The 26,847-nt window shown below is 39.7% G+C and overlaps 1 protein-coding gene and 1 long non-coding RNA gene across 2 annotated transcripts; both read left to right on the top strand.

The window, feature by feature from the left end:
• Positions 1 to 3,827: 3,827 nt before the first annotated feature.
• On the top strand, positions 3,828 to 26,847 carry SLC40A1 (solute carrier family 40 member 1). Its single transcript, XM_025912258.2, has 8 exons — positions 3,828 to 4,172; positions 4,668 to 4,735; positions 10,592 to 10,751; positions 12,952 to 13,067; positions 14,100 to 14,226; positions 21,762 to 22,007; positions 22,883 to 23,539; positions 25,244 to 26,847. The coding sequence occupies exons 1-8, from the start codon at positions 4,130 to 4,132 to the stop codon at positions 25,555 to 25,557; spliced, it is 1,731 nt and encodes a 576-aa protein (XP_025768043.1). The 5' UTR covers positions 3,828 to 4,129; the 3' UTR covers positions 25,558 to 26,847.
• LOC147578592 (uncharacterized) lies at positions 4,742 to 8,155 on the top strand. The gene is made up of 2 exons (XR_015255395.1): positions 4,742 to 5,526; positions 6,510 to 8,155. It is a non-coding gene; the product is annotated as an uncharacterized LOC147578592 (long non-coding RNA).

Genomic DNA, 26,847 nt, shown 5'->3' with positions numbered 1-26,847 from the left:
AATCAGATGCTTAACAACTGAGCCACCCAGGTGCCCAAGAATAGATTTTTTTTTTTGAGGTAAACTTCACATAACGTACATTTCACCATTTTAACCATTTTAAAGTATACATTTCGGTGACTTTTAGTAAATTCACAATGTTGCACAACCATGATCATTGTCTTGTTTCAGAACATTTTCATCACCCCCAAAGGAAACCCTGTAACAGTAAGCAGTCCTTACCCATCCTTCCCTCCTCCCAGTCCCAGCCCCTGACAACATCTAACATGCCTTCTGTCTCTATGGATTTGCCTTAGTAATGTATTTCTTTTGGGATCTTCTGAATTCTGCATTTACTTTTCCAACTAGAAACTGTAGACTACAGAGTGTATGTATGTGTGTGTATGTGAATGAGAGTGAGAGAGACAGAGAGAGAGAGGAACAAGAGTCAGCATTCACGAGAAGTTTTGCAAGGTCAAGTCTATTTAAAATAACTGAACAGGGGCGCCTGGGTGGCACAGTCGGTTAAGCGTCCGACTTCAGCCAGGTCACGATCTCGCGGTCCGCGAGTTCGAGCCCCGCGTCGGGCTCTGGGCTGATGGCTCAGAGCCTGGAGCCTGTTTCCGATTCTGTGTCTCCCTCTCTCTCTCTGCCCCTCCCCCGTTCATGCTCTGTCTCTCTCTGTCCCAAAAATAAATAAATGTTGAAAAAATAAATAAGTAAATAAAATAACTGAACGAAGTGAAAACCTGGGAGGGTACTTATTTTTCATCTAGATGTCTGTAACTTAAATTAGGTGTCTAAACTTAAATTTCCCAAGGGTTCAGGCAGTTATAGGTTATAGAAACGTCACAGTTCTTGAAATATGTCTGTAACATTGAAAAAGCCTTTTGAATGGCAATGTGGCCTTAAAGCTCCTAAGTTAGGCTAAAAAGTTTCACACCCATCAGAAGCTCTGTTCTGGATCTGAGTTCTTCCTGTAATAGTTGATGATAACCCTATTACTTTTCTTTAGAGCAGTGTAGTGGTGACCATTCTTTATCCTGCATTTGTCTTGGGAAGCACATCAGATACAGCAGAGGAAACAGGATGCTGGCGGTAAGTGAAAAAGCAACTTTAAAATAATTACACTCCTTTATTTCCCCAAAATAAATACTTATCAATTTTAAATTAAAATATACTTTTTATTCTGGCTGGAATTGATTAAAAGTTAGTTAACCTATTCATAAACTTAAAAACTTTGAAAATGAACTAGAAAATCGTTCTTAGGGCAGCTTTTGTTTCGTAAACTGATTTAAAATTCCCGTGACTTTCTTAGTTATGATTACATTTATAAAGAAGTTATGTTTTCTGCGTTCTGGGGAAAAAAAAGCGTATTTTTAAAAGAAATGTTAATTTTCAGCCAGTCAAATAATTCCTCGGAAGGAAGAATAGCCAGTTGGGTCTTGTGATTTAAGCTGTGCTTTATAAACTCCAATGTCAATGTCAGGAGATCACTGTTATTTGCAGTTTGCACACATTTTGAGGATTTTCCTTCCATTTTTATTTTCAATTCCTTTTCATTTCATGAGCTCCAACTAATATATCTTGACTATTTCCATTAATAATTTCCTAATAATCCATTAGGATTCCCCTGCCAAAGCTCAAACACCTCACCGGTCTTGATGTTATGGATCTTTCTTGTTTTCTTTCCAGAGGATCTTTCCTATGTGCTTCACTGTAGTCTCCCACCTTTTTGTTTTGTTTTGTTCTCTCAGTTTTGGCTTCTGGGGACTCCTGGATGACAATGGAAAACAGTCTCCATGTCACATTTTGAGCTCTACACTGACTTACCTACTGTTCCCACAAACATTTCTCAGGCAGTGTCAACCGGAAGTAATTTTTTTAAAAGCAACTGAACCGGGGCTGAGTGCCAACTTCCGCTCAGGCCGTGATCTCCCGGTTCCTGAGTTCCAGTCCCGTGTGGGGCTCTGTGCTGACAGCTCAGAGCCTGGAGCCTGCTTCGGATTCTGTCTCTCCCTCTCTCTCAAAAATAAGTAAACATAAAAAAAGAACAGAAACAATGTTTAAAAACAATAAAAGCAACTGAAGCTCCTTTAAGCCACCTGGAAGTTGAGGACAGCACAGCACTTCTCACGGCATGTAAAAATTAACATAATGCACTTGGAGGTCCTCGTTGCTGAGAAACCCTGTGGCAAAATGTGCAAAGTATCACTATCTTTTCCTTGCTTGAGGATCTATCAACACAATTCGTCTCCAGTTAAGAGCTCTCCACAACGTGGAGGGCTTCATTGGCGAGTCCCCTTCTTCTTCAGGTCCCTCATATTGTGTGTCTACATGAACTTACGCTCCAACTTAAGAAGACAAACGAAAACTTCTCTTGAAGTTAAGTCAAAGGACTTGAAAGTACTGTGGGAACGGGGCTTGAAAAGGGGAAAAAAGCAGTTAGCAGCAGCAGCTAAACGGCAAATCCCCTATCTCTGCCCTCCAGACCACATCCCAACGAATCCAGCTGTGCCCCACCCGCCAGTAGACCTGTGAGGCTCCTGATTGATAGTCCAGATACAGGGCATATATTTATCCGAGTCTCCCTTCACTGCTGGGTGTCAGTCTGGCCTGTGCTCAGGGTGTGGAATTTGGTTGGAGTTTCAGTGTGTAGGATCCCCTCCCGGGGTTTTGGCAAGATTGAGAAACGTAAGGTAACTCTCTGGCAGTAGGGGTTGGTATGCGCCGAGGCTTCAGCCCAGAAGGGGAAAAAAGTGTAAAATTCATGGAAGCCTGGTGTTCTCTAGAGTCATTCATCTGCTACTTCAGGAGGCCACCGAATGGCTTTATCTGGACAGGTACAGACCCAGGGACGCAACTGGGATAACCGGTATTCCTGGTAACTGCTTGTCAGATACTGGGGCATTTGGAGGAGAGGTGGGGAAGGGACGGGGCGGGAGGGCGGGGGTTGGAGTGGGGGTTGGGAAGTGGTGATAAAGAAGAAGGAAGGATGGTGAAGGGAAACTGTTGGGCTGGTTCCTCCTTGCTGCATCTCCAGGAAGGATCTGGAGACCTAAGTTCTGGGCTGGGGGTGGGTCCCTAACACGCTGCGGGTCTTGACCTTTACAAGCCTCCCCTTACTCCTCTGGAGAGGGCTCAACTCTGGTCTTTGTGCTCTTTCCTGCCTTTTGATTCTTGTTCTTTGAGAGAAGCCCGGTTCCGTAGTCCCGGGAAGAAAAGGTACTCTCTGCCACAGGTGGGCGGGAATGGAAAGGCCAGGAAAGTGGCCTCCGTGGTATGAATTATGTTTATTTAGTTCCTATATTAAAAATGATTTTCTTTTTAAAAAGTAATAAAGTAATAACCCCCCACTCCCAAGCCCGGGTTGGGGCTTTGCACAGGGAAGGTCCGGCGGCTTCCCTCTCCCCCAAACTGCAGGCACCGGGTGCTTTCCTCCGGCACCGGTCGGCTCGCTTGGCGCTGGGCCTCTCTCCGTCGGCCCCGCGGGGTCCACGCTCCTCTTCCCCTTCGCCGCCGCCCTGCGGCCTTCCCGACCCCCTCCCGCGGCCTCCCGGACGGCGGACACCCCGGCCCGAGCAGTTCGTGGGGCGAGGGTCCTCGCAGGCCGCGCGGGTTGTTTGTGGCCAGGTGGCCACTCGCGCCCAGGGCTGGCGACTCCTCCTGGGAAGGGCGTGGAGGGCGGCACGGCGCGTGAGGGCGGCGGGCGCCTGGCCCCGCGCCGCGCCGCGGGGACGCCCGGCTGGCCCTGAGCGAGAGGGGGCGGCCCCGAGCCTGCGGCCGAAGGGAGCTCCGCCCCGGCCCCGTATAAGTGTGCAGGGCTGCGCCGCGCGGGCTGTGGCGGCGGCGGCGGCGGCGCGGGGTGCCGGATCCGGCTCGCACGGCCTGTGAAGCCTCCCACCCGCTTGCATAAGGCTTTGCCTTTCCAACTTCAGCTACAGTGTTAGCTAAGTTTGGAAAGAAGACTAAAAGAAGACCCCGGGGCCGTTTCTCTTTTGTTCTTTGCCCTAGTAGACGTCGGGGTCTTTTTGCGTAAGGCTGTGGTGTTTTTAGCGGTGCTCTCCTCGGTTCCTTGCACTCCTGTTAACAAGCACCTCATCGAGGGCAGCTGCAGCAGCAGAAGAGCAAGCGGGGGGCGCCTGGGGTCATGACCAAGGCAAGAGAGCAAAACCACCAGGGAGGATGCTGCGGTGAGTTGACCTAACGCGGGTGGTGGGCGGTGGAGGCCAGCAGCTCTGCGCAGTTTTGGAGGAATGTGGCTCAGCTGTTGATCGGAGTGCTCGGGACTCCTTTTGGTGAGGGTCTAGGAAGAAGGGAATTGCAAGATGCGGGGAAAGGGCTTACACGCCGACAAGGAGGAGTAGACCTGGAAGTTTGGATTGTCTTGTTTAAAAAAAAAAAAAAAAAAAGGCGGAGTTAAAGAATGTTGAAACAAGAGCTTTCTTAACCGTAGGTGAGGTTTTGCAGTTATTGACCAATAGGTCGTGGTGACTTGAAGCGAGTGGTATTAAGCAAACTGGACACATCGATTCCTCGGTGACTTGATAAAATGTATGTGGTTTGTCCCACAAATTAGGTTTTAATGATCGTGTTTATTAGGAGAAAACGGGCAAGTATTCCAACCTCAGCTCACTTAAGTGACCTAAATACGCTTTTTATCCACCGCCCCTCCTGTGTCTTTGCAGGATCCTTAGCAAACTACCTGACCTCGGCAAAATTCCTTCTCTACCTTGGTCATTCTCTGTCTACTTGGGTAAGTGACAATGTACAGTGATTCTTACGACATACTTGCATAATTTCTTGTTTCCTTTCATTTGGACCAATTTTATTAAGTCACCTTCCAGGTTTTCCGTGCAGCTAAATAAACCATCCAAACACACATGTTCTAACCAAAAAGTTATTTTCACCCAAGATATTTTCCCATAGGTGTTAGTAAATGTTATTTAATTATCATACTTTATGTAGATGAACAACTATCCAAAGATAGAAGGACAGGAATATTTGCATTGCTTATAAATTGTATTTTGCGCTACTAGGCTTATGGTAATATTTGCTACTAAAAACGGATGAATGTCTCATGTATCTTCTATTTCACATTTAAGCTATTTCTCCTTTTTCCTCTTTTGTTAAAATGATAAATTCCAGCATACTGCACTATGAAAATACAGTAGAATAGTGGAGTGACTGATTCAGGCTAAAAATATCATTCTGTGATTAATTTAAATATAAATTGGCATCCAAAACAAATATCTGGGTGATAAAAATTCTTGGCTTTAAAATGTTCTCTGCTGGGGGTACCTGGGTGGCTCAGTTGGTTAAGTGTCCAGTTTTGGCTCAGGTCGGGATCTCAGGGTTAGTAAGTTCAAGCCTCCCATGGGACTTTCTGCTGTCAGCATAGAGCTTGCTTCAGATCCTCTGTCTTCCTCTCTCTCTGCCCCTCCCTCACTCTTGTGTGTGCACTCCCTCTCTCTGTCTCTCAAAAATAAATAAACTTTAAAAAAATGTTATCTGGGGTGCCCCGGTGGCTCAGTTGGTTGAGCTCAGGTCAGGATCTCGCAGTTTGTTGGGCTCTGTGCTGACAGCTCAGAGCCTGGAGCCTGTTTTGGATTCTGTGTCTCCCTCTCTCTGCCCCTTCCCTGCTCATGCTCTGTCTCTCCTTGTCTCTCAAAAATGAATAAACATTAAAAAAATTTTTAAAAAATGTTATCTGTTGGTAGATATTTGTTGAGCATCTCAGGCTGTCTTAAAAACCATCATCCATTGAAAATCAGCAAATGATTCATAATTCTCTCTCCAAATTCCTATGCGGTCCTAGAAGACGGCCAGTGTTTCTGTTGGCCTGGCTAGCTTCATCAACATCCCAAAAAAGAATAATCCCAAAAGGATGCTGTATGTGTGTGTTTGATTAATGATTAGAATCTTTCGAATTAAACAATTCTTCTTACTGTTTAAAAGCAGTATTTGAGTAAATTCTATGTATGCCTCCTATGATTTTTAATTTTAAAAAATCAAAAGGAGAGAGAATTTTTAAGGTAAATTTTGTGAATAGTATTTTCTTTTTAAATTGGAAACTTCTGTTGGATCATCCTTAAGACATGAATGCAAACTATCGTAAGAGGAAATCTGGACCCATGCCCTTGGGAAATTATTAAGCTAGGTTATCAGCTCTTTAAGAAATAGCAGTTCAAAGATGGCTTTTTAGAAAGGCTAGCTCCTATCTTCCCAGAGGCTTAGACAAGGATGACTCTGCAAATACAGGTAAACAAAGTTGAATTGGTGTGAGTTTGTTTTGTTTTCAATAGCTGATGATTCTAAGTAGAAATCTAGTGAAACTACTCTTAATTATACCTAAACCTATAGTTTTCCTTCCATTTAATTCAGTACTTTTTAAAAATACTTTTAAGTATTTTAAATTTTTTTTTAAATGTTTTCATTTTTGAGAGGACAGAGACAGAATGTGAGTGGGTTAGGGGCAGAGAGAGAGGGAGACACAGATAGGAGGCAGGCTCCAGGCTCTGAGCTGTCAGCACAGAGCCCAACGCGGGGCTCGAACTCACCAGCTGTGAGATCATGACCTGAGCAGAAGCCGGACACTGAACCAACTGAGCCACCCAGGTGCCCCTACTTTTAAGTATTTTAAAAACCAATAACAAGGAATAGAGGTAGCATCTGATATTCCCATCCTGTGGTCTGGACCTATGTCTTAGGAGAATGAGGTATCTCACTTCTAAATACTCATTACCTTTAATGTTTATGTGACCTTTTGTTGTTAGGTTGTGAGGTCAGATTTGCCAAAAGGGTGTAACTATAGTTGTTCCAGGAGGATTTTTTTGTCATGTTAATTAAAAGTCCCATATGAAAAGTGGCAGACACTTACCCCAGTAAGTTGAGCTAAGGGAGTTCTTGTGGAAAGTTGGATTAAAACAAAACGAAACAAAATCCCCCCAGACCAGGATCTACAACCATATAAGGTTTAGTGGAGTTTTACTCCTTATTGCAAAAGAGTACAAAAGAGGAATGCTCAGTAACTCTAGATAAGTCTGCCTTTGAGTTTTGTCTCCTGTTTGACACTGCCTAATTTTATTAGCACAAAATAAATGTGTTTGTGTGTGTGTGTATACATTTATATATATGTATACACACACACACACACACACACACACACACGCACACATCTATCCATTCCCCTGAAAACTCTGCCAAACCATGGTTTCCTGTACACTGAAAATAGAACTATTAGGGTAGAAGGTTATATCTGTGTGGGGTTGGATGCTTTTTATTTCTGGCTTTATTTCTATCTGCCAGTACATCAGTACATTTTACTCTATGCTATCAGAATGCAAAGTACTGTAAGAAATGGGTCTTGTTGTCAAGGAGCTTAGAATTTGATTTAGTATGGGCTTTAAAAAATGTGTCTAGTCACAAAAGATAACCAACAGTGGAAAAGGGTGGCCAGTTGCTTGTATCTTGTGTCATTATCCTCTGGATTGTCTTCATTCATATCCCAGATGTGTGTATGACTCCAGCCCTTACTTCCTTTAGGTCTCTGCTCAGAGAGGTCTCTGACTACTTAATGCAAAATGCCACCTTCCTGCTCATGCTGCTTCATTTTTCCTTGTAGCATTTATATCATTTGACCTGTTCTAGGTTTGTGTTTGGTCTCTGCTCACTGAGATGCAAGCTGTGGGAAAGTATGGACTTTGATTTTTGTGTACCGTGGAGTTTCTAGTGCCTGCCGTAGGATTGGGTTTATAGTAGCTTCCCAATAAGTAGTAAGTGGATTAATGACTGTGATCATTCATTCACAGATACTCAGTTGTCCCTCAGCTCTCAGCCCATTGGGGGTAGATGGACATGTAAACAAATCATCAAAGTACAGTGAGAGCACATGGGAGGGCAGGAAATGGATGTAAGGAAGGAATGGGTGGGCTCAAGATTGTACTACTTTGGGCTTCATGAGTGTGGAATCTGTTGCCTCTTAAAGCTTAAAGCCTTTAGAAATTGGGATAATCGGAGCAGTTTTATTCCTCTCCATCAAGGAGGCGTCATGGATACAAGGATAAGCAAGAAAGAAAATATTCATTTGGTACCACTTGTTTTGATGGCCTGCTGTAGAAGAGTCTAAAATTCTTTTGGGTAAAAAGTAGGAGTTTAAAAAAAAAAAAAAAGGAAAGAAAGAAGCCACAGTCATGGCGTATTATTTTTTATTCCTTATGGTAAGAAAAAGGAAATTCACTCCTGGAGGCCACCTATCATTTAGGGCATTTATGTGTTTCTTGTCTTTTCCTTGGGAGCTATTCAGAGGGATGGAGAGGAAGATAAAGTGCCTCTCCTCACCCCCTCCCATTGTATGCTAATCCAATCTACACTTGCTTCTCCTGTTAAAGATTAAGGAAGCAGTTTGTTATTCTTATTGATCTCTTTATCTTAATATAAATTTGTCTTTTTATGGGTTTCAAACGAATTGTATGTGTATCATACAGTTTTAATCATTTAGTACATTGGTATTTGAAACTTAATTCCTACTTAATTTAAGTGGAAAAACTTTCCATTATCAATGCAAACAAAAGCTGTGTCAGACGTGTGAATTATGGTACTGATTAATCCTCAAACTTTTGAACAGTCACGGAACAAATCTAATGTACCAGAACAATGTTATTGATAAATCAGTGTAGGTTTTTGCCACTTATTCTATATTGACTCATTCACAACTGGGATTCACTGCAGATCCACTCCTTTGTTGATTCCATAGTTATTTGTTGTGTATGTAACCTGGGCCATGCAGTGGGCTGAGGTTTGAGAACACAGAATGTTCTAGAGCTCACATTCCAGACCATCAGGTTAGAATCAGTCTTGCAGACATAGTGCTTCCACTGTTTGTTTTAAGATTTACTTGACCATATTCATCCCATTTGACAAGGCCCTAATCTTATGTTAATTTTGAATTGCCTTCCTAAATTATGTTCACAATCCTCTACTCCATGATAGAGGTTTCTCTTAACTTGGCACTGTTGCCATCTTGGGCTGGATACTTTGTTGTAGGGGACGGCGCTATGCATTGTAGATGCCAGTAGTACTCCTACCCCTGCCCCAGAGTTGTGGCAATCCAAAACAGTTCCAGACACTGCCAGGTGATCCCTGGAGGATAAAATCATTCCTGCAGAGAAATACTGGTCTACATGAAGTTTATTGTAAAGGATTGCTATTGTGTATGTGCATCAATTTAAAATTTTGTTTTGTTTTTTTAAATTTTTTTTTAACGTTTATTTATTTTTGAGACAGAGAGAGACAGAGCATGAACGGGGGAGGGGCAGAGAGAGGGAGACACAGAATCTGAAACAGGCTCCAGGCTCTGAGCTGTCAGCACAGAGCCCGACGCGGGGCTCAAACTCATGGACCGCGAGATCATGACCTGAGCCGAAGTTGGCCGCTCAACCGACTGAGCCACCCAGGCGCCCTGACTCAATTTAAAATTTTGAATGCATAGAATTGTTGTCTTGGCTTTATGAAATTAAAAAAAAATAATTTGATATACCAGGATAATACTTTGGTCCTAATACGTTGAATTTATCAAGCAGGTGTTAAAAAACTTTGGAAAGAATTAGGACTCTAGTACTTCCAGATAGTGTCAAATGCATAAGGAGCCTAGACTGGGAATTTAGTTTCCTGTAGTGATTTCCAGGGATAGGTTATGATAAAACATTGTTGTCCTGTTTTATGTTAACTCAGAGGTCAGAGGTCAGGGATGGAGCCAAAAATCTCATGATAAGGTCCATTATAGATTTCTTATGCATTAATTTATCTGACTCATTTAAAAATTTTCATTATTCTACATTTTGCCATAATGAATTCGTTTCCTGTATACTCTACAGTGAAAAAATAAGTAGTCTTTTCACCCTTTCCAAACCCATCCGTATTAAAATGTTCAAATAAAAAGCTGCTTATGCATTTATTTCTGACATTTTTGTAAATGTGGTACCAGAAATTGCCCATATTATTTTTTTCCCCATATTAATTTCATTTTTCTGAGCCTGCCTTTTTTTGACTTTGAAATTTATTGGTGAAATAGAGCATATATTTTAGAATGTTTAGGTGAAAGAAACTTTAAAGATCATATAGTTCATTCTTATCAGTTTACAAATTGGGAAACTGGCTTTTTCTTGACATTCAAAGCATATGAATATTTGTAAACTATACTGTAGTTTCATTCTGGTTCAGTAGCACACTACTTTGTGCCTCTCAAATCACAATAGGTAAATTCCAGGCCCAGGTAGAAACCTGACACAAAGGGAAGAAGTTTTGTCTCAAAAAACCTTCTTTGGTGTTGAAACTACATTTTTTTCCCTAGAATGATAAGGAGTATGTGTGTTTCATTAATATCATGCTTTTTTTGGGTTTACTTAGTAAATGGCCCAGAATATTTTCCATTGGACTAGGATGGATGATTTTAACACTTGACCAATATTCAATTCAAAGAGTAATTGTTGACTTGGAAAAATCTCATGGTGTAGCCAGAAAGTACATTTTGATAAGGGAGCAACTTCCTGAGTGTAATTGCCTGGGAAATAAAAATAATTTCATCAAAACATTTTCTCTTTTCTTATTCAAGGGAGATCGGATGTGGCACTTTGCAGTGTCTGTGTTTTTGGTAGAGCTCTATGGAAACAGCCTCCTCTTGACTGCAGTCTACGGGCTGGTGGTGGCAGGGTCTGTTCTGGTCCTAGGAGCCATCATTGGTGATTGGGTGGATAAGAATTCCAGACTTAAAGGTGAGAAGTGGTAAACTAAGGCTTTGTATTCATGGGACCTAGGCTTGAGCTAAAGAGAAACCACTGTGACTGACCCACTGTGTGTCTGCTTGCCATACTTGAGCAATGGGATGATCAGCGTCAGCACTTCTACATGGAAGGTCCTGGGGCTTCTGCACAAAATTGGAATGCCAAGATATTAAGCTTATAGATTTTTTTGGATCTTTGGCTAGTCATAAATTCCAGATGTTAATAATTAACACCATAGTTCTTTTCTGGGAGCCATGTTAAACATTAAAAGTTTGCTTAACTCTGGCATTCTTTCTAACCATGAGTCGCACTGGAGTCAGTCAGTGTGATGTTCCTGGGACAGCTTTAACATCTGTCCTCTGGGTTACAGTGTTTTCTATAGAGGCAGGTGTAGGGTAATTGAAAACTATAGATTGAAGAGAGAATATCTGAGTCAGGATCATGGAGAGCTGAATTATAAATTTTTGAGGGGAAAAGAAGAAATGGTAATATATTGACATTTATTCTAGAGCATTAGTACTGAAATCATTGCAGTTTTATGTGTAGGAAAGAGAGAAAGTGATGGAACAGTTCAGCTATGCAGAATATAAGTGCAATCCAGATAATAAGCCAGGTCACAATTTTCCTGGGTTGTGCAGTTGATGATGCCAAGACCTGGCCAAGTCTATTTTAGACATTGGAGAAAGATTGAAATATGTTTCTTTCAGTGAAGGATGACTGCCCCTGGATAGAGAGCAATTTGGATTATCAAATTCTAGGACTTGATTCTATTAGTGAAATGGTCAAGATGGACATTTGTCTGTTTTGAGAATGGATATACCAGAACACATATAGAACTAAGTTTTGTATACAAGAAAACAAAAAACATTCCTGGTTGTTCACATCGTTATTTGTAGGAACACAGGGATATTATATATCTTGGAGACCTTTTAACCTTATGATTGTTGAGCATTGGAATCCTAGGTTGGGAAAGAATGTTGAGTTAGATGAAAAAGTGTGTGGTAGGATAGCAATCTCCCATTTATCCCATGAAATCAGCTCACATGTCACTTTCTGTGAAAATGTCCGATGTCTCTGGGCTGATTTAATCATTTCTTCCTCTGCTCTCAGGAGTCTTTGTCAACACCTCTGCTGTTGTACTTCTACTCTTACAATTATCTGTTCCCATATCTTTCCTTCCTCTGGTCGGTGGGGTTCTAAAAGTTAGAAACTTCACGCAGTTGGTATTTAATCCTTGTGCAATAGAAGAATGAGTTATATGTTGGGATTTTACTACAAACTAATTTCAGAAAGCAGTTTGTTTGAGGCTTTTATATGACCTTCTAAGCCAGAATGAGCTTTACTGCCCTTAAAGACCAGGGCTATAATTATGCCTTACGCATACAACTCCCTGTATTTTTCAGGGTACTTTTCATGAGTATTTTATTTGAGCATCATACTGACCTTGTAAAGAAGGCACATATGTATCATCATCCTCACCTTATAGACACAGACATAAGAGACATTACGTATCCTGTCCTAGATCACCTACCCTGGTGAGTGGCAGGGAAAAGATTACAAATAAGACTGTGGGTGTCCTTACTTGGTGTACTTAGTCCTTATTCCAATACATTATCTACATGGGTGCTGGACACCAAGGAAACTGGCATTTTCTGTGAGGGAAGGTGTTACTTAGAATTTCATAGCAGCAGCATACAGCATTAGAATGCCCAGTGGAACACACTGCTGCTTTATTCTTGGTGAATTTTACATATCTTTCCTATGTATTCATACTATCTTATCAGATTCAGCCTATTCCGTAGGGGCTTGTGGATTCCATGACTTCTTAACCTCTTCTCTAACTTCCTGCATGTTATGATTTTAGCTTCAGCAACAAAGAGCTGAAAGATGGATCTTGTCTATGTAATATAGTTCTGTTTATGACAGTAAACTTTCAAGAGAATAAACTAAATGAAAATGTGGTCATTATGAATGGCTTTAATTAATAGGAAAATGGTGAATACTTCACTCTTCCTGTAAGTTTTACTGGTCTGGTGTTATCTGGTGGGTCCTACTGGAAATAGTTGATTCAGGATTTACTTCAGGAATTTTTTTTTCATATAGTAATTTGCATATGCATTAATGTGTGGACAAAAATGGGGCCATTGTGATATTTTGGTGTAGTGAACACTTTGTTTCTCCCTCTGTACAGTGGCTCAGACTTCGCTGGTGGTACAGAATGTTTCAGTCATCTTGTGTGGAATCATTCTGATGATGGTTTTCTTACATAAAAACGAGCTTCTGACCATGTATCATGGATGGGTTCTTGTAAGTTCTCAGTGATATTCTTGATGGCAGAAAATAGAACATCTGGTAGCGGTAAAAAATGAAAACCCTTTGAGACTAGGGGGTATCTTTTCACAAAGACACTGTTGACCCTCTGTGTCCATTTAATATCCTCTACTGTTTGTATTATATTTTGTTTTTGCTTGTTTGCCCATAGTGGGCACTCATTAAATATTGTTTGAATTTTAATTTTGTCCTATTTTTTTTCCTTATTTGTTTTTAGTGGTATTTCTAAAAGTTTATTGTATAATTCAGTTGTCAATTAGTTTTCAGCTACTAACCTGTAATTTGTTCACAGTACATAAGAAATGTAATCCATATATTTATTAATTTGTCATAATTGTATTCCTCCAATAGTAATTGGTATGTATGGGTCATGGACTACATAACTTCTCACACTATGGTCTCATGATAGCTTGATGGAAAAGGGGAAAGATGGGGTGGTGGCAAATAATGGATTTTATGTAACTATTGAATCTTCTTATATATTTAGACAGATACTGTAGGGTTTCAAAGCCAGGGAGAACATTAGAAATCTTCTAGTATATTCCCTTTATTTTGTTAATGAAAAAATTAGACAAAGTGATGTTATCTGATTGATCATTGTCGTGCAACTAGGAAGTATCATAATTCTGACTTAAATGCAGGTCTTCTCACTTCCCCTTTATTGTTTTTTCCAAAAGAGGTATTTTGGGAAGAAATTAAAAACTACTGCTATGTTAACACTTTATGATAACTATGTCACATAAATGTGCACATGATTTTTATAATTTTTGTACTATGTGTATTGCAGATGATGTGGATTAGGAAGATATTATGCCCTTTAACTTGACTACTGTTATTTATGGTTTCATGTCTACAAAGTAAAATTATTTCTTACGATTTTATGAAATGAACTTAAAATTTTATTATTATGCCACCAAAGACCATTTCAAACTACACTGTACAGTGAGGTGTAGGTCCTGTGAGGTAAAACTGACATTTTTAACTCAACTTTTTCCTATAATTCCTTAGACTTCCTGTTACATCTTGATCATCACTATTGCAAATATCGCAAATTTGGCCAGTACTGCTACTGCAATCACGATCCAAAGGGACTGGATTGTCGTTGTTGCAGGAGGAGACAGAAGCAAATTAGCAGGTAATTTGGCTTTCTCTTTTAATGTAAGGGGTTACATGAGGCTTCACTTTATGTCAGAGGTAGTAAATGAGGGTTAAACCTTTTCTTCTGGGTATTTAATTGAAAATTATTTTCCATAAATTGAAAATATAGTCTTTGTCTTATCACATTGTCAGTTTCAGTGCAATGATTTATCTCACTGTTATGAAATTAATTTATAGGATAATGAACTTTTATTGTATGCAAACCTGGCAAATGGAAGAACGTTTCTTTTGAACTCTTTCTTTTAAATTCTGTTCATGGTCTCTGTATGTTTACTTAATACTTAGAGCAGTGAAAATCTGACATGAGATTGATTCATTCATACCATGGTAGTATGACTAGTATTTACTGCTTTTTATTTTTCTCCAAACCAAGTGGAAACACTTTATTTCCAAAAGGGACTCTAGTAGTTAATTCCTTCAAGTTTAAAGTTATAATCTATAACTTTTATTATATTATCTGCAATGCAATAGAATTGCTGTTACAAATACTAGAGAAATTGAGGACAGAATATGGTTTTCAAGAAGCTTATAATCTTAGTTGTCCATTGGAAACATATATAAGAGGCCAGAGACAGACTAAAGAATGCTTACAAAGCAACATGTCCTATTACATTAGCATCACTTGTACTCAGAATAACTCACCTCACTCAATATTCCCTACCTGCCCCCTGACACAGACACACATCAGATTCATAGCTACACAGGGTTAAGGAGGAAGGGTACACCTATCCACTGATTAGATCAGGTCAATCAGTTGTGCTGGTCATTGAGATAATGGGTATCACAAACCTATTGCCCAACCATCCTGACAGACCAGAAAACTATTGCTGATGATTTAAATGGCTTATTCTAGTTCACAGAAGGCAAGATTAGTGTTGGGGATAGCAGGCAACTTTGTTTGGGCCATGTGGCTAAAAAAAGGAAAGGAGGTGGTGAGAGAAAGAAAATGTGTGAAAGGTCTAAAGGAAGAAAGAGAAGAATTTGCTTAAATCATCACTTTGTTGTAGCAATGTTATTTATTTATTTATTTTTTTGTTTGTTTGTTTTTTTAAATTTTTTTTCAACGTTTATTTATTTTTTGGGGGGACAGAGAGAGACAGAGCATGAACGGGGGAGGGGCAGAGAGAGAGGGAGACACAGAATCGGAAACAGGCTCCAGGCTCTGAGCCATCAGCCCAGAGCCTGACGCGGGGCTCGAACTCACGGACCGCGAGATCGTGACCTGGCTGAAGTCGGACGCTTAACCGACTGCGCCACCCTGGCGCCCCGGCAATGTTATTTATAGTTGAGACAAATACCACAGTGATTTTAGAGAATGGTGTCCATATAGTATGAATTTATAGCACATGTGAATATACCACAGGATATTCTTTCTAGAGGTAAAGTAGTGATTCTCATTGATTTTTTTCTTCCTGTAATCATTTACCAATAGGAAATAATTCCATGTCTCTTCTTGTCACATTGAACTATATGATTAGGCTTTGTCCTTTTTTGTATGTTTTTTCCTTATTTACTTTCTCTAATATGCTATTTTAAGTATGTAATACATATCCATGTTTTAAAATTCAAAAGGTACAAAAAGACCTGTTTTGAAAATAGAGCACATATGTATCTGGTAGAATATATTTGGGGGGAAAGTTGTCTTTTAAAATGATTTTCTTTCTCTTAATATGAATTTTATTTTATTTTATTTTATTTTATTTTATTTATTTATTTATTTTTTTAATTTTTTTTTTCAACGTTTATTTATTTTTTGGGGGGACAGAGAGAGACAGAGCATGAACGGGGGAGGGGCAGAGAGAGAGGGAGACACAGAATCGGAAGCAGGCTCCAGGCTCTGAGCCATCAGCCCAGAGCCTGACGCGGGGCTCGAACTCACGGACTGCGAGATCGTGACCTGGCTGAAGTCGGACGCTTAACCGACTGCGCCACCCAGGCGCCCCTTATTTTATTTTTTTAACGTTTATTTTTGAGACAGAGAGAGACAGAGCATGAACGGGGGAGGGTCAGAGAGAGAGAGGGAGACACAGAATCTGAAACAGACTCCAGGCTCTGAGCTGTCAGCACAGAGCCTGACGCGGGGCTCGAACTCATGAACCGTGAGATCACGACCTGAGCTGAAGTCGGACGCTTAACCGACTGAGCCACCCAGGCGCCCTTCTTAATATGAATTTTAAACTCATTTTGACTCTTGTGAAGTCTGTACAGTCTGGGGGGAAAAAAGCCCTGTGTAAAGTGAAAATTCCTCAGAATTTATCATTTATTCTAAATACAAATATAAATAAATAAGAAAAACCAAAGATTCCATATAACTTTGTGGGCTTTTGACGTCCCAGAACAACAAGAAGAATATGAATGACTGTTTCTCAGCTGCCTTTCTTTATTATCAGGAATAATTGCAGAGGAATAATTGCAGTCTGTTTTCTAACTTTCTGGAATTTCTCAAGTTTAGGAAGGGAAGTAAGCTGCCCATTGAAGTTTCATCCACTGTGAATTAGCTTTTAGCAAGTGGTGCTTTTTAGCAAGTGAAGTCGAATTTCTCAAGTTTAGGAAAGGAAGCAAGCTTTTGAAGTGTCATCCACTGTGAATTAGCTTTTAGCAAGTGGTGCTTTTCTGCATTCAACTAGTATTGCAGGTTAGTAGCCTAGTGAGGGAAAACCTCCGTGTTGTCTTTCTTCAGCATTTGTTAAAAGATTAACTAAAACCATGCTTCAAAATAGGATAGAAACTTTCTTAGTTCAGAAGGTCAGCAAGGGTCTATCTAACCATTGATTTTTTGGTGCTATTTCTGCTATAAGGCAGAATTATAGAACAGGTAGAGAGGAGGAGAGAGGAAAATTGGAGAAGAAGTGTATGTCAAGAAATACACCTTAGTCACCTCTGAGGTTGAGTCTCTGCACACAGACGCACGTCCTCCAGTCAGGAATTGTGTGTGTTTGCGCAGGGCGCGTTTTGAAGTCGAAACGAAAACTTTAGAAACCCAGCGAAAACTGTTAGAAACCCGAGCAGGGGACTGGACAGGGACGCTGAACCTGTGTGCGCCTTGTATGTGTGTGCCTGTGAAGGGCAAAAGCTGGATGCACTGGGAGGAGAGGTGGTGAGCCAGATGGTAATTGCTCCCCTTCCCTTAATGCAGTGTTTCTTGATTTCAGAATAGGTTTCAAAACTGGAAGTTGTATCACTGAGGGTAAAAAAATAGAGACATTTTCCCTGGAAGGTTAAAAAATTTTAGAATTTCAGTGGCATCAGACCAAAATACAGCTGTTACCATCTAGTTTGGAGATCACCAGAAAAGGAATTGCTTTTCTACATAAATACTGGTAATTAATCTGTCGGCTAATTTGCCTAGGTACTTGGTTTAGTGTTTTATTAAAGCAGTCTGTTGTGCTATGACCCTTAGCCTGTCAAACCTGTTTGAAGCTCACTTCCTTTTCCCAGACTTTTTATCCCTTCTGTTTTATTTCCTTCCCTATTTTCTTTGTTAACCACTCTATTTATAGCTTCTGAGGTGTTTTGTTTTGTTTTGTTTTGATCCTCCTTCCTAAAGACACATCTGCTGGTTACCGTGATCAAGATGACCAATAAATTTCTTATTTGAACTCTATTGACTAAAAATTGATTTCATATTTAAGGTAGACAAACCTGTTGCCTGCTATTTGCTCAGCAGGTCTGCTTATTATTATTATCCTATGAGATTTAATGTACCCTTTATAATAGCAAGTCTTTATTTAATGTCATGGTCTGTGCCTCAGCTGCAGCTGAAAATAGTTAAATTGGAATTAAATGAGCACATATATGTGTGTTTACATAAGAATAAATAGAAATTTGTGCAAAGGATGGGTTTGCATATTCAGAGGACAGATTCTTCTCTAGCCTGTTACCAGTGAAATGATGAGGTCTTTTCCCCAAATCATTATATAGTTCATTCTGCTTCCAAAACATAAAAGCTGGTTACTGATACTGCATCACACACAAACATTATTAGCTTCCTAAGTATAATAAAGATTGAAATTGGTGGCATTAGGAAGCTTCAGGAGCACTTAAAAACCGAGGAAGTGAAAATACAACAAATCATTTTAACTAAATTAATTTTTCTCTTGTTGTGGGGCTTTCAGAACATGTGTATATTTTCACTCGTACTCAATTTTGGGAATCAAAATATTGAGTTACTTGAATCTATTCTATACTTCTCTGTTAGCACCTGAGTTGGAAACTTTTTGAGGGTGGGATGAAAGCGAAGCCTCTGCAAAAAAGGGTGAGATCAATGAAAACTGCCTTTGCCTCTCAAGTGAAAGGTGAAACGTGTCAAAGTTCTCCTGTTATCATGTAAGCATTATACACTCATGGGACTAATTGGAAGGCAGTTGAGGACCAGGAAGAATTAGAGAAGGAATAAAGGCAATTTTCTGCTAATGCACTTATTAGTCACCTATTGCTTTTGTCTTAAGGTGCCCCACATGATTGATAAGGATTTGTCTCATTGGTTCCACTCTACTCTGTGAGATAGAGAATAAGAAAATTGGTCATTTTCTTGACTTCCTCTCTTTTATTCATGTTGTCCTCTGCTCTGATTTTGCTATGTTCCCATGGTCATGTCCTAGACTTGGTCATCACCACTAAATCCTCCCCTTCCATAATCTTAATCTTGGGCATTCATGTCTTGAATTGGCACCTCCTGTCTTTCCAGCTCATTCCTTCTCATACCCTAGCCACAACAGTCTTCCAGTCTGGTTGTCACCTACAGGCCATTTTCACTGTCTGTGACCGCTCTTGTCTCCCTTCCTTACTCAGCTGAAATTACAGGTCAGACATTCTGATCACATATGATCACCTCCTAGCTTATACTCTCAGCTCACTTGGCCTCCTCTCCTTCTGTTACTCTCCAGTAGAACATGCCTGGAGAAAAATGCAGTTTTGCTCTCTGTTTTCACTGTTTTACAGTTCGTGACCATTGGGTTCATGTTCGCCCTTTTGTGCTGCCAGGTGATCGTACTAATTTCTGTGGCCCTTTCCTCCTTCCTGTTTCCTTAGAGGAGTAGGTTTCACGTTCTCCTTTCTCCTCATACATTCCATACCTCCTCTCCCATCCTCACTTTCACTGATGACCTTGCTTTGTGCTTTACTGAGAGAGTAGAAGAAATGAGAAGTTACACATGCTGTCCCCATTACATCCACCTGCAGCTGCGTATGTGGTCTGCACTCTTGTGCATGTTGATGGTTTTGCTCCCGTCTAAGAGTAGCTCTCCCATTTGTGTGTTGGTTCAGATTCCATCCCTTCTCATCTATGGTGTCATCCCCAACAGCATATAAATGTGCAATAATATTTCTCTTAAACATTTTTACCTCTTTTTACCCTTCTACCACCTCATTTCTTTGTTTCTGTTTTCAGAAAATCTTAAAAAAAAGATGTCTATGCTGTTTCTACTTCCTGTCCCTGGTCAGGGCTTTGCTTTTCATGATGCCAGGGGGGCAACATTTACATTGTGAATCCAGGGAGTGCCACTCACTTAAAAATATAATATAAATGGTATATCTCCTGGAGTTGACACCAATCTCTTAAACCAGCTTCAGTCAGGCATTTGCCCTTTCTGGTCTACCAGAACTACTCTCTTTGAAGCCCCCAATACCTTCCGTGTGACCAATCTAGAGCTTCCTCTTAGTACTCATCTTCCTTGACCTATCAGCAGCACTTGCCAGTTGATTACCCCTCCTCTTAGAAACAGTGTTGCCCCATGGCTTCTAGGATGCCACACTCCTCTGGGTTTTCTCCTCTTTCACTAGTTCTTCTTCATCTTCCTGACCTCTAAACATTGACATGCCCAGGACTGGGTCCTCAGATCTTGCCTCTTCTGGATCTACACTCAGTCCCTTGGTTGACCTCATCCAGTCTGACTGCTTTAAAACTCAACTGGCTGATGACTACCAAATCTGGCACAGACTTCTTTCCTAAACTGCAGACATATTTAACTGTCCACTTGATACACCCTTGTGCTTGTCAGTAGCCTATCAAAATCAGCATCTCTAAACTAAATACTCGTTCTTTTGCTGCAAATCTGATTCTTTTGAATTCTTTCCTTTCTCAGTAAATGGCCACTCTTTCCTTCTAATAGTTGCTTAGAAAACAGCAACAGTGAACTTCAGAGTCCTCCTTAATTCTTCTCTTTCTCTCACACCCCATATCTAATCTATTTGCAGATCTTTCTGATTCTGCCTTTGAAGTGTATCCAACATCTGTTTCCCCATTTCCATTATTACTGTCCTGGTTTATGCTACATCATCTTCTACCTGTCTTCTTGCCTCTGCTCTTATCTACCAACTCCCTCACCCTCATGCTACAGTCTTCACAACACAGCAGCCAAAATGAACCTTTAAAAACATAAGTTAGACTGTGTCACCTCTCTGTTCAAAAGCTCCAAAAGGCTTCCTCACCCATTCATTGACAAAGTTGGCATCCATATAATGTTCACAAGACCCTAGGTGATTAGACCAGTCTACCCTCCCTCTCTGACCTCTTCCCTTCCTCCCTCTGCTCTAGCCCTGCCAGCCTCCTTGTTGTTCCTCTAACACTGTAGGTGTGCTCCTCCTGCCCCAGGACATTTTTACATCCCTTGGTCTGGAATTCTCTTTTCACTGATATCTACAGGACTGACTCTTTTTCCTCCTACTCCTTTCTCTCTCTCTCTCTTTTTTTTTTTTTTTCAGGGAGTCCTTTCCTGACCTTGCCATATTGAAAACAAATCTTTTGGGGCACCTGGGTGGCTCAGTCAGTTAAGCATCTGACTTCAGCTCAGGTCGTGATCTCACGGTTTGTGGGTTCAAGCCCCATGTCGGGCTCTGTGCTGACAGCTCAGAGCCTGGATCCTGCTTGGGATTCTGTGTCTCCCTCTCTCTCTGCCTCTCCCCTGCTTATGCTCTCTTTCAAAAATAAACATAAAAAAAAAAAAAGGAAAACTGAAATTTCTCTTTTCCCAGCACCCTTTTTCTGCTTTATTTTTCACCGTAATATTTAATTAACATATGACATTCTGTGTGTGTGTGTATATATATACACATATACATATACATATATATATATATATATATATATATATATATATTTATTGATTGATTTACTCTTTCTTTTCCCATTGGAAGGTAAACTCCCTGAAGACAGGGCAGGATATTCTTTATTTTTTTTTATAGTGATAGAATAATGCCTAGCCCATAATAGGCATTTAATAAATTTTTGTTGAAAACATGTTTGTAGGGTCACTCACTATTGTATTCATCTTAAAAGCTAATATTAGACTTATTTATACAACCCCAGGGAATCATGATTTTTGAGGCAAATTTAATATGACTTGTTCCAAATGACAAATTATTTCCTAACAAAATGGTTTGTTCACAGAGTGCTTTTAGAAATTTACATTCTAGGAATCTATACTCTTGGATTATGAGTTTGTATTATGTAAGTGGGCAGTCTCTCTTTGATAGATTTGCACACTTATCTTCCTCCTTTACCTACCTTTATAGATATGAATGCTACAGTACGAAGGATTGACCAGTTAACCAACATCTTGGCCCCTATGGCTGTTGGTCAGATTATGACGTTTGGCTCTGCAGTCATTGGCTGTGGTTTCATTTCGGGGTGGAATTTCGTGTCCATGTGTGTGGAGTACTTTCTGCTCTGGAAGGTTTACCAAAAAACACCTGCTCTGGCTGTGAAAGCTCCTCCTAAAGTAGAGGAAGCTGAATTGAAACAGCTGAATTTACATAAAGGTAAGCTCAATACAGCGATCAATCCTTTTATTCTGATGTTCAGACCTTAAAAGTTGGTGAAGACGAAAGTTCATCCAGTTTATTATTGCTGAAGGCGTGCATGAGGTTAAATATGTCACTTTGGTATGGATGAGTCAATACCCAGGCTTTTGACAGCCTGAGGAACAACTTGGGATTGGACCTCAGGGAGCTGGAATGAGGCCTCGGGCCCTTTTCCTTAACGTGAGCAGCAGACATGGAGGAGAAATCAACTGAGGGATGGCTGGGAAAAATTGAGCCATAAGAATGGGAAAAACAAGGGGGGAAAAAAAAGAATAAGAGAATTCCTGAGTCTATGAAGAGAAGAGTTACATAGCTATTTGTACAACAGTGGAAGGGAATGAGGACTGAAGGTGGGCATTTCCCAAGAAGAGAGAGCAAGTTGGGCTTTTGGGCTAATGGAATCCTAACAGGGCCCCAGAAAAGAAGATGCTGTGTTTTTCCAGACAATTATTATATTTTTACTTGATGAGTTTTCCTGTTATTTACTTTTACTTTGGTGGGAGTATAATTTTCTTTCTTTCTTTCTTTCTTTCTTTCTTTCTTTCTTTCTTTCTTTCTTTCTTTCTTCCTTCCTTCCTTCCTTCCTTCCTTCCTTCCTTCCTTCCTTCCTTCCTTCCTTCCTTCCTTCCTTCCTTCCTTCATTTCTGGAGTATAATTTCTAAGGAGGGCAATGGAGAGAGGGAGACAGACCATGTGAGAGACAGCGATATCCATAGTATTTTGTTTATTTGACATAAATGCTACTTGGAGATTGTTTCTTAGCTGAAATTCTTAGGTTAGTAAAAGAAAATACATATTATACTGATACATATAATAATATCTTTTATTAACAGAAACTGAGCCAAAATCCTTGGAGGGAACTCATCTAATGGGTGAGAAAGACCCTAACATCCATGAGCTTGAACATGAGCAAGAGCCAAGCTGTGCCTCCCAGATGGCTGAGCCCTTCCGCACCTTCCGAGATGGATGGGTCTCCTATTACAACCAGCCAGTGTTTCTGGCGGGCATGGGTCTTGCTTTCCTCTATATGACTGTCCTGGGCTTTGACTGTATCACCACAGGGTACGCCTACACTCAGGGGCTGAGCGGGTCCATCCTCAGTATTCTGATGGGAGCATCAGCCATAACTGGAATAATGGGAACCATGGCTTTTACTTGGCTACGTAGAAAATGTGGCCTGGTTCGGACTGGTCTGATCTCAGGATTTGCACAGCTTTCCTGTTTGATCTTGTGTGTGATCTCCGTGTTCATGCCTGGAAGCCCCTTGGACTTGTCTGTTTCTCCTTTTGAAGATATCCATTCTAGGTTGATTCAAGGAGAGCCGCTGTCCACAATTAGACCTACAGATATACCTGAAATCATTTTTACACCTGAAATGCACATGTCAAATGTGTCTGACCCTGCTACTATTGTCCCAGAGATGAGTCCTAAATCTGTGCCCATAGTGTCTGTCAGTCTGCTGTTTGCAGGCGTCATTGCTGCTAGAATTGGTAAGTCATCTCTCTGAATGTTAATGAGCTAAAGTGTCTTTTTTGCAGTGTGGGTTCAGAAGATTCAATGATAAATGATCTGAAATCTTCCCTTAATTTAAGCAAAACCCACTCTGTATCCTTACATACATATGAAATTTTTATTTTATAGTTTAAAATACAGTTTGTATATATGCACATATGCTTAAAATATGATTAGGGCTTGAAACTTTTTAAATTTTTTTTTTAACGTTTATTTATTTTTGAGACAGAGAGAGACAGAGCATGAACAGGGGAGGGGCAGAGAGAGAGGGAGACACAGAATCTGAAACAGGCTCCAGGCTCTGAGCTGTCAGCACAGAGCCTGACGCGGGGCTCGAACTCACGGATCGTGAGATCATGACCTGAGCCGAAGTTGGACGCTTAACCGACCAAGCCACCCAGGCGCCCCTGAAACTTTTTAATAAATGAGTATCTTAAGTGTTACTCTTGATGCAATTTATTATTTTTTTTAGTTAATTTATTTTTTTTTAATTTTTAACATTTATTGATTTTTGAGAGACAAAGCACAGGCAGGCGAGGGGCAGAGAGAGAGAGAGGGAGACACAGAATCCAAAACAGGCTTCAGGCTCCAAGTTGTCAGCACAGAGCCCAATGCGGGGCTTGAACTCAGTCCATGAGATCATGACCTGAGCCGAAGTCAGATGCTCAACTGACTGAGCCACCCAGGCACCCTGATGCAACTTATTTTTTGAAAATATATTAGTTATAATGATGCCAGTTAGTAGTTTAGTGTCTTTATATTGCTATAACACTACTAAAAGGACTATGAGTTAGAAAATATTTGTATAGGACAAGGTAAAAAAGGTAGTGTTTTTGTTTTCAAAAAAAAAAAATCCTTCAAAAGTCCTCTCTAGCTTATGTGTATTTATAGTATACTTTGCCAAACAAGTGGATTTTATAGCTCTGGAAGGAAACACAATGTAATGACTTCTTACAAAGTAAAATTTAAGTAATTATTAATAGAGTACTGATGAATTATCTCTGCCTGAATTTTTTTCTTTAAATGAAACCATATTTATCTTGTGATACAAAGCAATTCATTAATTTATCAAAGACAATTAATATTCAAGCAAGACAGCTTTATTACAGGGGCTTTAGAAACCAAGCAGTAAATGTAATAATCACTTAAAGTCCTTAAACTTTAACCACAACAGTATATTAGTACATTCACTGTAGGCTTTAAAAACACTAGTACTTACAGTAAGATTTATTGTCTCTGATTTCGGAGTTTTGCTTTTGTAGTATAAATAATCACAAAAAATAGAATTAAGAAGTTTGTAGATTAGACTTACTTTAGTATGGTGGCTATAAAAAATCATTTCTTGAAGCCACTAGCAACCCAGTATTTTATTTATTTTTATTTTATTTTATTTATTGTATTTTTATTTTTCAAGTTTTTATTTAAATTCCAGTTAATTAACATGCAGTGTAATATTAGTTTGAGGTCTAGAATTTATTGATTCAACACATATACAACACCAAGTATTTATTAATGAAAAATAATTCTGAAAGGCAAGGCTCTGATGAATATATGCATGGTGACTTCAAGATAATAGGGATGAATATATATTTTGTCCACGTCAACAGATTTTTAAAATGTAAATGTGAAATGTAAAGCTGTAAATTAAAATTCAGTGTTTAACAGATATCTTCTATTAATAGGTCTTTGGTCCTTTGATTTAACTGTGACACAGTTGCTGCAAGAAAATGTAATTGAATCTGAAAGAGGCATTATAAATGGTGTTCAGAACTCCATGAACTATCTTCTTGATCTTCTGCATTTCATCATGGTTATCCTGGCTCCGAATCCTGAAGCTTTTGGCTTGCTTGTACTGATTTCAGTCTCCTTTGTGGCAATGGGCCACATCATGTATTTTCGATTTGCCCAGAAAACTCTGGGCAGCAAGATGTTTGCCTGTTGTCCTGAGGAAAAAGAAGTTACGAATGAAAATCAAACTAATATATCTGTTGTGTGAGACCATTTAACTGTTGCTATCCCTGTTACTAGATTACACAGAGCACATATGCTTATTTTGTACTTCAGAATTCCAATAAACAGCTAGGTGTTTCTCTCTGGTTTTACCCCAGTTGTACCCTGAGGGCTAGAAGCTATTTACAAGACGTAAGTCAGAGGAAATGAACTGGTTAATTTCCCTTACACTTAAGGATGGGGAAAAAAATCAAAAAAGGAAAAGAAAAACTCAGTTTAAATGTGGAGAAAGGTAACACTGATTTTTCCCTATTTCTCAGGAGTAGATAAAATTTTACACGAAGAGCAGTTAGTCACGTGATTTAAGTTATTCTTTGGGAGATATTTATTATCTGTGCAAGAATTCAGATATGTCATTTTTCCTTAAAACTCATTCTTGTCCAAGTCTAGCTAATTTATTTTCTTTTAGCATGTTCTTCACATTATAAAAAAAACAAATTCTGCTTCAAGTATGAAGAGGAGAGTTTGATAACCAGTGTTATTCTTATTGATCCTGTCGATCATAAGGGATTTACATATATGTGGAAAATGAAATACTTAACTAGAATTCTCAAATAGGATTTACGGTATAACTTGAGAGAGCACCTTTGTATCTTTATTATCATGGTGAAATACTGTAGTAAGCATATATAACACTTCAGAAAATGGCTCTCCTGTAAGCTGCAGATAGAAACAAAGCTGTAGATATATAACAGTAAATGCATAAGGACTTCAAATACGCTGATAGTTTGGCCATAGAAACTAGAAGCTCAAAGTCACCCAGGAGAGCAAGATCTGAATTCAACTCCGCTATCATTAATGATCTCTGTCTTGGAACAGGAGGGAGCACGCTTTTAGCCTGGTAGATTAAATGTAGAAAGCAAGCTCACACTTGGAAAGGTTTTGTTTTAAAATCATCAGATTAACTTTTGAATGTGCTCAGCTAGAGCATTTTTACTTTCACTGTTTTTTACCCAAGGAGTTATTTTTACACGGTTGTAGAGCAAGACTGTTTATAAATGTATCCCGTTCAAATGTCTTTGAGAAGAATGGAAGAAAAGAAATACTTTTGTATGTATTTTAAAAAACTGTTTTCCCAGTCCTTTTGCAACATGTCAGTACCAACATGGTACTTTGCCTTAACCGTTTATGCACTTTCATGGAGACTGCAATCCGTTACTATGAGCACTTTCTTCTTTTTTCTTAAGGTTTCATCTTCTTTCTATGGTATGACATAATGATTTACTATGTTGTAAAATCTTTGTAACATATTTCTATATAAAAAACATTTTTAAAA

Source organism: Puma concolor, chromosome C1 (assembly GCF_028749965.1).
Source record: "Puma concolor isolate L17-30 chromosome C1, mPumCon1.1.hap2, whole genome shotgun sequence".
Classification (NCBI taxonomy): Eukaryota; Metazoa; Chordata; class Mammalia; order Carnivora; family Felidae; genus Puma; species Puma concolor.
The sequence above is the reverse complement of the archived record's forward strand: the minus strand, read 5'-3'. Positions and strand labels throughout refer to the sequence as shown.